Source organism: Myxocyprinus asiaticus, chromosome 27 (genome assembly GCF_019703515.2).
Source record: "Myxocyprinus asiaticus isolate MX2 ecotype Aquarium Trade chromosome 27, UBuf_Myxa_2, whole genome shotgun sequence".
NCBI lineage: Eukaryota > Metazoa > Chordata > Actinopteri > Cypriniformes > Catostomidae > Myxocyprinus > Myxocyprinus asiaticus.
Window position 1 is genome coordinate 13,955,525 of NC_059370.1, and position 14,465 is coordinate 13,969,989.

The window sequence follows — 14,465 nt, forward strand, 5'->3', positions numbered from 1 at the left end:
CACACACACACACACACACACACACACACACACACTTCCATTCTTCCATTTACGGATGATGGAGGCCACTGTGCTCATTGGGACCTTCAATGCTGCAGAAATTTTTCTGTACCCTTCCCCAGATCTGTGCCTCGATACAATCCTGTCTCGGAGGTCTACAGACAATTCCTTGGACTTCATGGCTTGGTTTGTGCTTTGACATGCACTGTTAACTGTGGGACCTTATATAGACAGGTGTGTACCTTTCCAAATCATGTCCAATCAACTGAATTTACCACAGGTGGACTCCAATCAAGTTGTAGAAACATCTCAAGGATGATCAGTGGAAACAGGATGCACCTGAGCTCAATTTTGAGTGTCATGGCAAAGGCTGTGAATACTTATGTACATGTGATTTTTTTTTTTTTATAAATTTGCAAAGATTTCAAACAAACTTCTTTCACGTTGTCATTATGGGGTATTGTTTGTAGAATTTTGAGGAAAATAATGAATTTAATCCATTTTGGAATAAGGCTGTAACATAACAAAATGTGGAAAAACCACTGGCCCGGTTAAAGCTCAGTTCAATGAATAATTCTATCAACAAAAATATGTATATTTTTAAATATGTTCAAAAAAAGGAGTACAAAACATAATTACTAAATACGAAGTTGATAAAAAAGATCTAATGCAATATGTGATTAGATATGCAATATGAGAGATTTATAAACAATCTTAGTGGGCCGGTCATTTTTGACCAGGAGCACAAAATGTGTTAGCACAAAATGAACACCACAAAAGGGTTAAGGTCTGCAGACCATCTGTTTTGTGTTGACAGGATTGTAATGGACGATGATATCAAACACTAGTCCATTGAAGTGTCTCCATTTATGGACATTATCCATAAAGAGCATTGCGTTAATATGAGGTTGATTCTGTCTGGTGTCTACAGTTGATTATTTAACAGTGTGGATACACATCAGATAAGCACTGTTCTAGACCTCTCTAACTACTCTGGTTAAGGACTTAATGCCAGTTACTATGCCAGCATAACAATTCAGCTCAATGCTGGAATGATTGTCCTCGATTGAACTGAACCTGCTTAAGCTGCTGATTGCTGTACTGTTTATTATAGAGGGAAATTATAGCCACTGATCATGTAGATACTTCGACTGCAGGTTGCCATGGTCACAGTGATGCTTTGAGAGGAATGTGAAGAGCCTCTTGACCCATTCAAGATGCACCGTACTGGATGGCATTCAAAATGTTGGGAGACACAGTTATCAAGTGATTTTAAGTATCGAATGCAGCTAAAGAAGAATTTTAGCCTGAAGCAAGGTTAATTTTGCCTTGGATAATACAATGCAGGATTAATGCCAATATATTAGAATAACATATAGGTATACAACTGTGATGTGCTGGTACTGCACAATGTCATCAGCTGGTGCATGCTATAAGATGACAAAGAAAACTTTTTTTTTTTCTAGTTAAATAATTTGCTGTGGTGAATTGGCTTTGCAGGTTGCCTGATTTTCACTTGCAATGTTAAAGGAATAGGTCACCCAAAATTTACAAATTTGTCATCAATAACCCATATTTACTCACCTTTATGTTGTTCCATATCAGTATAACTTTCATTTTTATTTTTTATTTTTTTTACAGTAAAAGTGAATGGTGACTGAGGCTGTTTTGGTTTTGCATTTGCTCTGTTTGGCATTGTTAGTAGACAAAAAAAAAAAAAAATGTTAGTGTCAAAAATGTTTTAACAAGACTCCACTTTCTAGAAGTTCACAGTGCTGAAAATGCTTGAAGTTGAAAAAAACACCCATATAGTCTCTCTGTCTTAGTAAAGGTGTTACAACAAGGACTCTTATTTACTTCCTTTATGATGTGTGCAGAATGCATCGAATGGCTTTGCTTAGTGACTGTTTCAAAGGCTGGAATCAAGGCCGCTGTTGAACAACTACTCTTGTTTGCATAACTCACCGGTTTCATCATCAGTACTCTACACACAGTACATACGTGGTCTCAGCGGTGTTTGTTACCACGGCACCCCCTGACTCCTGCGGGAGTTGCATAACCAGCGATGGCTGATTGCCTTAGGCTTCACATATTGTGTTTGACCAATCACAAAACACAATGGTCCCTTTGTCACAAAGCACTCTGGGAGGAAGCAGTCACAATGTACAGAGAGAGAAAAAAAGTGAGAGTGGAAACCGAGTGCTGTTCAACACAGCATCTGTCGGAAAACCATGCCAGAGGCCCTGCCTTTTGAAAAACGAGTGGTGGTTATTGTAGTGCTAATACCTCAGATTATCAGGTCAGCTTTCATATTCTGTGTTGTAAACAATGCAATGTAAACAGTGCCCACTCAGTGATGTGCGAACGATTCAACACCAGCATGGGGACGGTTATTACACCCATGCTGAAACTGATGCTCTCGCTTTCCTTCATAGCTGAACAATGTTGTTTTATTATGTCAGTACTGACTGTTGTTGTATGATGTACTCTGAGTAAAGTATGATTCACAGTAACAGTGGGACAATAATATGGGTGCCATTTGTGTCTGTACAGTATATGCATATTGATAATTTTAATTGCACGTTACCAACAAGCATTATTGTTATTAATTCATCAGGATACATTTTTTGGCCTGTCCTCTCCACTTGTTTCCAACTTTTTCTTGTTATATTAGCAAGTATGCACAATTTGATGAAAACAAAATATATGGAAATAAGTGTTTTGTCTTCATTTTCATACATATATTTTTTAAGATTGTAACTTTTTTTTTAGTCCCCTGGAGTCCCCAGTGTTTGTGTCAATATTTTTACCATCGTATTTTTCCATTTTTTTAAAGTGATGAACAGTTCCATAAATAATAATAATTCAACCCGATTTCACGAAAAGTCTGACATATTTTACGAGTTTTCAGTTTCGTATGATGTCGTACAATTTTGTTTGTATGAATTCATACGATTAGATCATGCGCAAATGCCCGGATGTGAAATGTGGAAGCGTCAAATCATACGAATTAAATTGTACGAATCCTTACGATTTCGCCATGAGATTGTGTTGAATTATAATAATATTAAAAAAAATAAAAAATAAAAACTCTATCAAGAAATGAACTGTTCAAGGACAATTTAAAGTTTCCTTTTTATTTGTCTTTTTTTTTTTTTTAGAAATAACTTGTAGTTTCATGACCTTGGGAAAAATGCTTGTAATGTCAAATTAAACTGAAAAACTAATTCCTGTTACTTTTCTGTAGACTTAATTTTGCCCCAACATACATTCAAATATATTAATATAACTTGAGAGAGCACAATGCATTTGTTGACATTTAAACATTATTTATCTAATAGAAAGCGTAAAATATCACAAAAAAAATGATTTTGTGAAATGTGATTTGTGATTTTAGTGGAATGAGGTGTTTGCGCTGACATAATCAACCTTTTTGAGAATTAAGCTTCATATACCAGACAAATAATTCAAATATAATGTAAAAGATTTGCTCTGTCAAAATCCTCTTGACACACAAACTACATTTCTATCCAAGGGTTTATTTGCAACAAAATGCGTAGTGCATCAAAAAGTTTACCTATACAGCTGATGGAAACGCAAATTATTGCTAAAATTTCACAAGTGTTGACATAAAATTTTTCCGTTTAACTTCCAAATGAAAAAACTGGTTTAGAAACACTTTTTGTCGAGAAAATTGGCATTAACGCAAAAATATAGAGTCATATGACAGAATTTACCCCAAATGTTAGCTTGTGTTAATCAAGACGACAAGGTATACATCCTTGAAAACCAATCTATTGTATGTGAAGCATTACTCACACTATTATGGATTGGTCTTAACGGCATACCAGCACAGATCTGATGCTGCAAACACATCTGCGTCATGACACTTCCAGGAGTGCCAACACAAATATGTAGTATCATACACCTGTCATCGACAAGTACACGGAGAACAAATGAATGGCCACTGTTTGTGATTAATTTGATCATGATAACCATCTGTTTATTTATTAAAGTTGCTTTTCCACACCATTCAAAATAATAGACGGCAGTCATGGAATTAGCCCAAAATACAAAAAAACAAAAAAAAAACAACATATCATTTCTGTGAACAAAGAAGTTTTAAATAAAAAATAAATACACAATACTCGGAGAAAAGCATCAGTGTGCTTTTTTGGAACTCTAACGTAGCCCAGTTCTATAAAATTATTGTTAAGCTTACTTTTGAAAAAAATGCTGGCAAAATTCCCTGCATTAAATTAAATAAATTACCAAACGAAAAAAGCATTATATTAAAAAAAATATATTACCAAACGAAAAATAATATTATTTAATTATTATTAATAAAATTGCCTTTTCTTTTCACAAACTTAAATTAGTCTTACCCTGTTCTGTAGATGAAACAAGTTGGCTGAATTACATTCTCAGAATGTTCTGCACTTTTTCAAGACTATAAACTATCAGAACTATTTGTCCAATGCTTAGTTCACTTTCAGAAAGCTAGCTTTTGAACATTTGAAAACTTTTAAATATTTGAAATCTAACCCTCTTTACCTCAGATCGCATTTGCTGAGCTTCTTCAGAAAATGTCAATTGAATTATGACGCTAAAATTAATTTTAGATGACAATCAAGTTCAGTTGTTCAGTTAAAAGTTGCTGGACAAATATGAGGGAAATAATGCAGTTGTGATGGCGATGATTTCTTTAGATTAGATGATTGTTCAAAATAGCCTATTGAATATCAAGAATTTATCATATATGTAAACCCTGATATTACACCGCATCAATGTTTCTTTAATAGCTGTGCACACAGCATATACACATCAATGGATGGTCCTTATACTAAGACCGAAAATTTCCCCCACTACTTGGTGCAGGTTGCCAGCTTGAACAGGGCCATGACGATTCTCTTTCGGGTCGGAACTGGTGGCAATCAGGACCAATATTACAGTCCTATCAGAAAGGCAACTGTTTTGGTTGCAATTCCTTGTCTTCTGATTGCATTTATTTGTGAAATTAAAGTGAAATTAAATGAATTGTCTCAGTACTCTCCCCATTTTTCAGAAAGAGAGAAGGAAGGAGGAAAAACTTCTCATGGGGACAGTGGGGCTGAAGAAATGGGATTTTGCACATTCTTTCCATGTTGAATTTAGAAGTAATATTTGAGGGGGAAGAAAGAAAGCCACAGTGTTATGTTAGAGCTTCAATCCTGCCAGTAGTGGTAGCAGTAGAGCTGCAGACAAGAGCTGGACCTGAATCAATGAAATCCTACACCAGTCTGACATCTAGTGGTGGATTTGTGCAGTGTCCAAATATGTATAAAATGTATGCATTTAAGTTCAAAACAGAAAGTCCCGTTTGTATCTGGCAGGTATGTTCTTTGCAATTAACAATATAACATGGTGCTGTTTTTGAATATTTACTCATTGTGCCCTCTTGTGGGCTTAGGAGAAAATGTTGATTTAAAAATCTGGTGATCACTGATGTTTTTCCCCCTAACTTAAATGTCTTTCAAATTCGAATGTAATTAAAATTTTGGTAGCAGTTCTCAATTCATGAGCCTCATTTAATACTGCAAAAGGTGGAGGTCAACACTGGTTTCCAATACAGTCAGCTTAGTGTGACCTTGTCCTTGGTAACCTTAGGACAAAGGTTATTTGTGTTTGGTTGCTCTGAATGGCCTCCCACAAAGTTGGATCTTTAAGACTGCATTTAAGATAATTTTCTGTTAATCCTGAGAGTTAAACGCTCTCATCTGGTGGGGACCCCCTTTGCCCCCTAAATCTCAGCATGCTTGCAAACAAATGACCATAAATACCACCTGTCTTGTTTTGACCTAGTCTTCAATGCAGTCATGACCAATACAAGTCAGACTTTTTTTCTCTTTCTGTTCTTATTTGTCGACCAATTCAACACTATTTAAAAGGATAGTTCTCATAAAAAAAAAAAAAAATAAATAAATAAATAAAAATTTATTTACTCACCTTCATGTTCCAAACCCATATAACTTTACATTTCTGTGTAACACAAAAAGAGATGTCAGGCCGCAGTCACCATTCATTTTCATTGTATTGACAAAAGATGATGACTGAGGCTAATATTCTGCCTAATATCTCCTTTTGTGTTTCACAGAAGAGAGAAAGTTATACATAAAAGTTTGAAACAACATGAGGGTTATAAATGAAATGAAAATATCCCTACAAGAGATGAAACAAAGGGGATAGGGTCTTGTGCTTTATCAAATAGCAAATGTTTAGCGAGCAGTGTGTTTGCATTTGTGTTTGTGTGTTTGCTGTGTTCCCTGTCGCACAGGGTCTCTCGGTTCATGATTAAGTGAGTCTGTGTGTGAGCACAGAACCTCTTTTGTCCTCTAGGCTGTCCTAGCATGCCTTTTGTGAGCACAAAGGCGGCCCAGTTTTGGCGTCAGTGATCCTGTGCATGTGGAAGGGGACAGGATGCACTGTGTGCTCAGCTACATACATCCACTGTGGACTGTTTGTCTGAAGAACCACTTCTAACTTGTGCAAGACTCTGCTGAAAGGACCTGTTTAGGGACCTGAGTCTGTTTTTTTTTTTATTTTATTTTTAAGTTGTATTTTGCAAGGCCTGTTTGCATTGTACACCTAAGAATTATACTTATATCTGAGGGATGAAATCACTACCCTCTTATAAAATAATAATCTTTGGCTGAACTTGTTCAATCATAGTGGTTCCACATGTTTGAAATTAGTTAACTTAAATTAAAATTACCATGTAATTTCAACTTGAATACTTCAAGTAGAGGGAACCTAACTGAATCAAGTAAACCCAACAAAATGTATCATGCCAAAATAACTCAAAGGATACCCTTTTAGTGGTACACTTGCTAGTGACAGGAAATGTTAGCATGCTAAATACATGCTGGTGGGAAGCACTACTGAGTGCAACTTGGTCACTATGCTATGGTTAGCACAGTAATTGCTCAATGGATAAAACAAAATAAAGAATTCACAAAATGTACTGGTCCTCAACCTAGGGTCAAGCTCAACTCAAAACTACAACATAACAGAGATTCTTTTAAATCTCAACATAACAAAATATTAAACACCAACAAAAGAACATTATATAACACTTATTTTAATTTTTTTAAATATTTACTCTCCCTGTTGAGTCCTATGCAAAGCATGTTGGGAACTAGAACTCCTCTGCTCACTTTCAGTTAAACAAGCATAAAAAATGTCCCAACACAAATGGATTAAGTAAAGCCAACAAGATGTTTTTTTTTTTATTTATTTATAGTTGAAACAACTTAGTTAATTTAAGTTCCCTTGGTTACATTAATTTATTGAGTAAAATGAACTTGGGAGGATTAAGTAAAACTGTCAACTGTGAAAGTTTTTTATTCTGTGTAAGAATGAATTGTGCCCGCTATGTACTATATAATTATTAATAGTTAGAACAGGAGGCATTAATATAAGTGCTATTGTTATATAAAGAAATATTGTTTTATATTTCAGTGGTGTTCCACCAGAACCGTTTCCTCTCTCCCTTGTCAAAAGATGATGTGAGTGCTGCAATGAGAACTCTGGGAATGTGTGTTATGACAGATGAATGGCCTTTGATCTTTTCTTTATTTCTTCTTACCTGCAGGACTTGGAGATCGTATATTCCTACTTGCATGGAATGGAGGCACTGTCCAATCTCCGGGAACACCAGCTGAGGTATAACTATGGAAGGATTTGACAAATGGATGGAAAAAAATAAAAAATAAATTGCGTGCATGTCTTTGGGGCAAGCAGGTGGTGGATGATGGTTTATAAGTACAGATGTGGGAATGATAGACATGTGTGCAGATAGAGAGAGTAAGTGTTTGGGTTGGTATGCCTGGAGCAGTAGCAGTCCTAACTTGTACAGCTGTCCTAAGTGAAATAATAAATAAAGATTTAAGATTGTAACTTTATATCAGTGGATTCAAATTAGAAGGTGGGGTGTATTTTATTCGCTAGACACGTACTGACTTCTAGAAAGGTTTTTTTTTTTTTTTTTTTGGGCAGATTGCCTGTCTTCTATGGTGCAGACAGATAGCAGCGGTGGTGAGAGGGAACGGAGTAGTATAGTACAGTGAACTGTGGGACAGTTGTAATTTTTGAAATATTAATAGAAATCATTTTCACACAATAAATATTCAGATGGTTTGTTTATTTCACTCTTTGTTTAAATTATCATTTTTAAAAAATATTACAGTCTAAAACAGTAAGAGGCATTTAAGAAGCAGGCTACCAAAAATAAATTATAACCGATTTTTAATGTGACCTTCATTTAACAAAAAATAAATAGATAAATCGGTCCCTTTGACTTGATAGTGCCTGAAGTTGAAGAAACACCAGTGTATATACATTATTTACACAGTATATATTGCTGTTGGTTGCAGTGGTTTTGTGTTTTCATTTTTGTGTTTTTTGTTTTGTTTTGTATAAACTGTATTACAAAACAAAGCTTGAAAATTTCCCTTTAATTGCTATGCAAGAATGATTTTTTTCTGATTTGTGAATAATTATTTAACAGTAGGTTTTGCAATAACAGTTACTCGCTTAAATTGCTATAGCTACCTTCTCAGTGTTCTCACGTCATCATGTTTATACACATGTGAATGTGTATATTTGGGGGTAAAATGATGCTTTGCCAGAAGCCATTCCAAACCCTTCCTGACCCCTCCAACACCCTTTCAGTGGTCCATACACATCTTCAGGAATGCTGTTGGATGGATTTAACTGACCTTTTATCCTCAAACAGAGCTGAACTTTTTTGAAGAATGTCTTTTGAAGAATGATTTTGTCCATTGCCACTGAACAAAACATTTCAACACAAGAAAATAGGACAACTAAGAACAGAGCTTGTGTTTATCCTTGCACTGTTCTAAACAAAATGCAGCTTATGTTTCAAGAACACAATACCAGTCAGTTCTGAATACCCCAAAGGCTTTTGGTCTAAAATCCATGTTCTTTTCTTTTCAGATGTGGATTTGATTCAGGTTTTGTGAACTGGTTGGCTTTTCATAATCACAGACAAAAATATGTGGTTTGTTGCTTCTTTTGGAGCCATCTCAACACTTAACAATAAGGATTTTTTGATGCTAGCCCAGTTTGGCCAGCAGGTTTTGGACTTGCCCTTTCAATAAATTCACTGGCCCCACCACAAAGTAATAGGCAATGGTAGTTGCTAACAGTACAGCTATAATGTAACTCCATGACTGCTACAAATTCATAAACACTTTTGCAGGGAAACAACACATAATGTGATTTGTTTACCATTTTCAACCCTTCTAACGGACTCTAACAAATTCTCACAATTTTGACAAATCCTCATCGATGTTACTCAGCTAGATAACTTTAACTTTGTACATAATAAAATAAGCAGAAATCACAATAACAATGTTCAGTTCATCACAGAAAACCAGATTAGGCTCGCAACAAGGTTAAAGGGATAGTTCACCAAAAAATTACAATTATTTGTTCATTTTCAAATTCTTTGATCAAGTCTTTCCAAACTCATATGACTTCTTTTCTTTTGTGGAACACAAATGGAGATGTTAGGCATGAAAAGGCCCCAGTCCATCAGGCCATCCTTATTTCTGAGCCTTCCATCTATTGTATTAACTTTTTTGGATATGTCACTGTTGTCTTTCTCTCTGTCTTTTTAGGATAATGTGTGAAACAGTCCGCTACGAAAGACATGAAGCCAACGAAGTGCTCTATTAGTGAGTAACAACCATTTTTTTCATCCATTTTTCCTTCACATTCTCTGTCTACATCTGTTACTTTTTTGTAGCCTTTGTAGGATGTGCAGTTTCTAGCATGACCACAAATAATCATAAAAAATTGTGCCACTCCAGAAGCGGCTATAAATATAGGCCACTTTGAGAAACTCTTATCAAATTACAAAAGTGAGATGTGTAACTCACTACGGCAAAAGGGTTAAATGAAGCACTGCATGAGCCTGCTATTGTGTTATAAAGAGTATTTTTGCTGCAAATGGCAGTATGAGAAATACAGGATTTGTGGGTGATACACAGACAGCTATTGATCTACAACATCTAAGACACACTGACCTACTTTATATTTGCCCTTCATCTGGAGAGCATGGTGAGTGTGTTTTATAAAGTCCCTTCTCGTATCCTCTGGACGCTGTTTGAAGTCAGTGTTGGCATGGGGCTGCTGACGTCTCGCAGCCAACATTTCCTGCCCAACACACACATACCCACTAGGGATGTGCAAAAATGCATATTTTCAAAAACAGCTAGTTTGTGGGTTGCCTGAGTTACTAGCAGAATAATTGTTCTTAAAGGAGTAGTCCACCAAAAAATAAAAATTCTGTCACTCGTCTCATGTTGTTGCACACATGCATTATTTTTTTCTGTAGATCACAAAATATGTTTAGCTGAATGATATTCTACCTAACATCTTCAAATATATATACATCAAATATAGCCTACATGAAAAATCTAGAAAAAACGTCACTAAATATGTATATATTTTGTAAAAAAAAAAAAAAAAAAAAAAAACTACATAATCTTCACTAAATATATATATTATAAAATATATTTTCTTATATTTAAAATCTACATAAATGTCACTACGTATATTTTATATAATAATATATAAGATACCGTATAAATGGTATGTAGGTGTGTGTGTGTGTATATATATGCAGAAAAGTAACGCATCAATTTCTGCGATTTAAAATGTTTTGTTTAACGCATTCAAAAAAATAACGCAATTAACGCAGAGTCTGTTTTTTTTGTTTGTTTTTTTTCCCCCGAGTTGTCCCTGGCAGGCTACTCAGGCTCCAATTTGGGTGGGGCCAGGGTTAGGGCATTTGCTGCCTGCCAGGAACAACCCCAACACCCTTGTACAATGGCCGAAACTTATTTTTCTCCACCCTATGTGGCTAAATTTGGCATATAAATTCTCAGGAGGTGCACGCTCGACTCGACTGCACATCCTAACACAGAAAGGAAACTGATTGTGTGGAGCAGCGCACGCTTAATAATTACAGTATAAAAAATGTTATACCGTTAATACTTTATATATATTTACTGTATATACACTCACTGGCCACTTTATTAGGTACACCTATACATCTACTTATTCATGCGATTATCTAATCAACCAATCATGTGACAGCAGTGCAATGCAATGGTCCTCCATCTACACCTTGATTGACCTGGCTGTGAGGCATCACCGATCCTCCACCTGGTAGTCTAATGGTTAGATGGAGACCTAGAGAGGCCTTCAAGCCACAGTGTCTCGCACCCACTGTGAAATTCGGTGGAGGATCGAGGATGATCTAGGGGTGCTTCAGCAAGGCTGGAATCGGGCAGATTCGTATTTGTGAAGGATGCATGAATCAAGCCATGTACAAGGTTATCCTGGAAGAAAACTGGCTTCCTTCTGCTCTGACAATGTTCCCCAAAACCAGCATTGTCCTGCTGGTTTTTCCAGCAGGACAATGCTCCATGCCGCACAGCCAGGTCAGTCAAGGTGTGGATCGAGGAAAACCGGATCAAGACCCTGTCATGGCCAGCCCAATCTCCAGACCTGAACCCCATTGAAAACCTCAGTGTGATCAAGAGGAAGATGGATGACCATAAGCCATCAAACAAATCCGAGCTGCTTGAATTTTTGCGCAAGGAGTGGCATAAAGTCACCCAACAGCAATGTGAAAGACTGGTAGAGAGAATGCCACGACACATGAAAGCTGTGATTGAAAATCAGGGTTATTCCACCAAATATTGATTTCTGAACTCTTCCTAAGTTAAAACATTAGTATTGTGTTTTTTAAAAATGAATATGAACTGGTTTTCTTCGCAGTGAAAACATGCTGTAAATGACAATATGTTTATTGGAAATTGAGGGAAATGTTGTCAGTACTTTATAGAACAAAACAAAAATGTTAATTTTACTCAAACACATACCTATAAATAGTAAATCCAGAGAAACTGATAATTTTGCAGTGGTCTCTTATTATTATTTTTTTCAGAGCTGTTTATATACTACATATATATATATATACAGCACCAACCCACTTCTCAGAATAGCATTCTGAGATTATATTCTTCTCACCACAATTGTACAGAGCGGTTATGAGTTTAGAGGTCGACCGATGTATCGGGTTTTACCAACCGATAACAGATTTCTGGAAATATCGGTTATCGGCAAAAATCCACACCGTTAGTTTTTCCCAGTTGCGTCCAGTGCTGGAGTGGCTGGGAATAGTCCGCTATCATTATACAGTATGAGAGCGGCCTCTGATGCCTTGTGGTGTTTGTTTTGACACGTGAGACAACATGGAGCGGAACACTTCAGATGCAGATTTAAAACATCAACAATGAAGAGTTATGTATACAGGACACTACAGGAGACGTTGTCATATCATTATAAAGTAATTCATTTGTTCACTAGATGCTGCATTTGTAGAGAACAGCAGTATGTTTGCCGACAAGGCTGAGAGGGCACTAACATTAAAGCTAACCTCAAGCGGTTATAACAATGTGACAAAAATATACCCAAGTCCTACCCAAATGTTTTAATATAACAATTGTTACCATCTGTTTGCATTAGTTTATATCCAGCTGATCACGTTTATGCATTCGTTAGCCAGCTAAGTTGCATATTTAAAGCTAGTGTTGTGAGAAAACAAATTAATGTCTTCATGCAGCCAAGAGAAACGTATAAACAAATCAGAAATGCCTGATTTCAATTTAAAAAAATTATCCTCACTGTAATATGATGACTTCAGATCGATCACATTTTTGTGCTAAAAAAGGCTAGACACAGTGCAACAAATACAGTTTAACAGAAAGCAGGTGTCTCAAGATGCTTTATAAAGTTATTTTTAATTAGACACATCATCTTAAAAAACAGTGTTCCTGCACAAGACGCTGAATAAACAAAAACAAAGCGAAACAAAGATGTTCGTCTAGCACACGTTTACATAGAAAAACAAATGGATGGTTGCAAAAGCGTTCGGTGTGAACAGCCCCTTACAGTTGGTGGAGGTCTTTGGTTGTTGCGTCTTGCTCTCTTTTAAGTGTTTCTCAGATCAAGCAGTGAGTTGTTTAAATCCTTTGTCAGGAAAGATGTTCAACTTGGAAATATATGTCTCAATATTCTTGCGTTCTGTTCCATTCTGTTGTGTTCCATCTGATTGAACAGCCCCTGGCTTGGGCTCATAGTCTGAGCTGCTTCACCACCGAGTTCAGCCGAATACCACTGCTATCTGTGAATATTGCTACACTGCATACAACTGTAATGAATGAAAAACAATGTGTTATTTCGCTGTTATTATAGCTTGAGTCTGGGGTAGTATACTGTGGCATCAGTGCAAGTGTAACACCATGTGAACTGCCTACTGAAGCGTTTATTGTGCCGTCTTGTGAACTAAGGAAATAACGTCAATTTAAAAATCAGCTGACTTTAAAATTTGAATATTAGTTCATGTATATTAATATTTATATATTTATTTCATTTAAAAAAGTACAGTACATTCTCATGGTTCAGTCAGTACTGTTTATTTTTGTAATAAAGTTCAGCATTATTTTACATTGAGTGTTATTTTTTTCATTCAGTATCAATTTTAAAAACTATCGGTTGATTAATCGGTTATTGGCAGGCACTGCCCAACTTAGTTATAGTTATCTGTAAAATCCACTATCAGTCGACCTCTATCTGAGTTACTGTAGACTTTGCCCGTTCTAACCAGTCTGGCCATTCTCTGTTGACCTCTCTCATCAACAAGGCATTTCCATCCACAGAACTGCTGCTTACTGGATGTTTTTGGCACCATTCAGAGTATATTCTAGAGACTGTTGTGCGTGAAAATCCCAGGAGATCAGCAGTTACAGAAATACTCAAACCAGCCCATCTTGCACCAACAATCATGCCACGGTCCAAATCATTGAGATCACATTTTTCCCCATTCTGATGGTTGATGTGAACCTTAACTGAAGCTCCTGACCTTTATCTGCATGATTTTATGCACTGCACTGCTGCCACACAATTGGCTGATTAGATGATCGCATGGAAGATTGTTGGTGTCAGATGGGCTAGTTTGAGTATTTCTGTAACTGCTGATCTCCTGGGATTTTCACACACAACAGTCTCTATAAATTACTCTGAATGGTGCCAAAAACAAAAAACATCCAGTGTGCGGCAGTTCTGTGGACAGAAATGTTGGTATCCTTCATGCGGTGGAGCCATTGGAGTGGGGCATGGTCCGAGCAGAGGGTGAAGGCCCGCCCCAGCAGGTAGTAGCTGAGGGTGAGGACCGCCCACTTGATGGCCAGACATTCTTTTTCCACAGTGCTGTACTTGGTCTCCCTCAAGGAGAGCTTGCGGCTGATGTACAGCACCGGGTGCTCCTCCCCCTCCACCCCCCGCAAAGTGTGGCTTTAATATGCGTTAACGCCTGTTGGCACTGCTCCGTC

At 36.7% G+C, this 14,465-nt stretch overlaps 1 protein-coding gene across 4 annotated transcripts in view; it reads left to right on the forward strand.

The window, feature by feature from the left end:
* Positions 1-14,465, forward strand: part of LOC127418323 (rap guanine nucleotide exchange factor 2-like) — a 185,681-nt gene that overhangs the window by 56,391 nt on the left and 114,825 nt on the right. For all 4 annotated transcript variants that reach the window (XM_051658872.1, XM_051658875.1, XM_051658874.1 and 1 more), the window contains exons 2-3: positions 7,631-7,701; positions 9,681-9,737. In XM_051658872.1, coding sequence (XP_051514832.1) covers positions 7,631-7,701; positions 9,681-9,737 — 128 coding nt within the window. The remainder of the gene's footprint in view (positions 1-7,630; positions 7,702-9,680; positions 9,738-14,465) is intronic.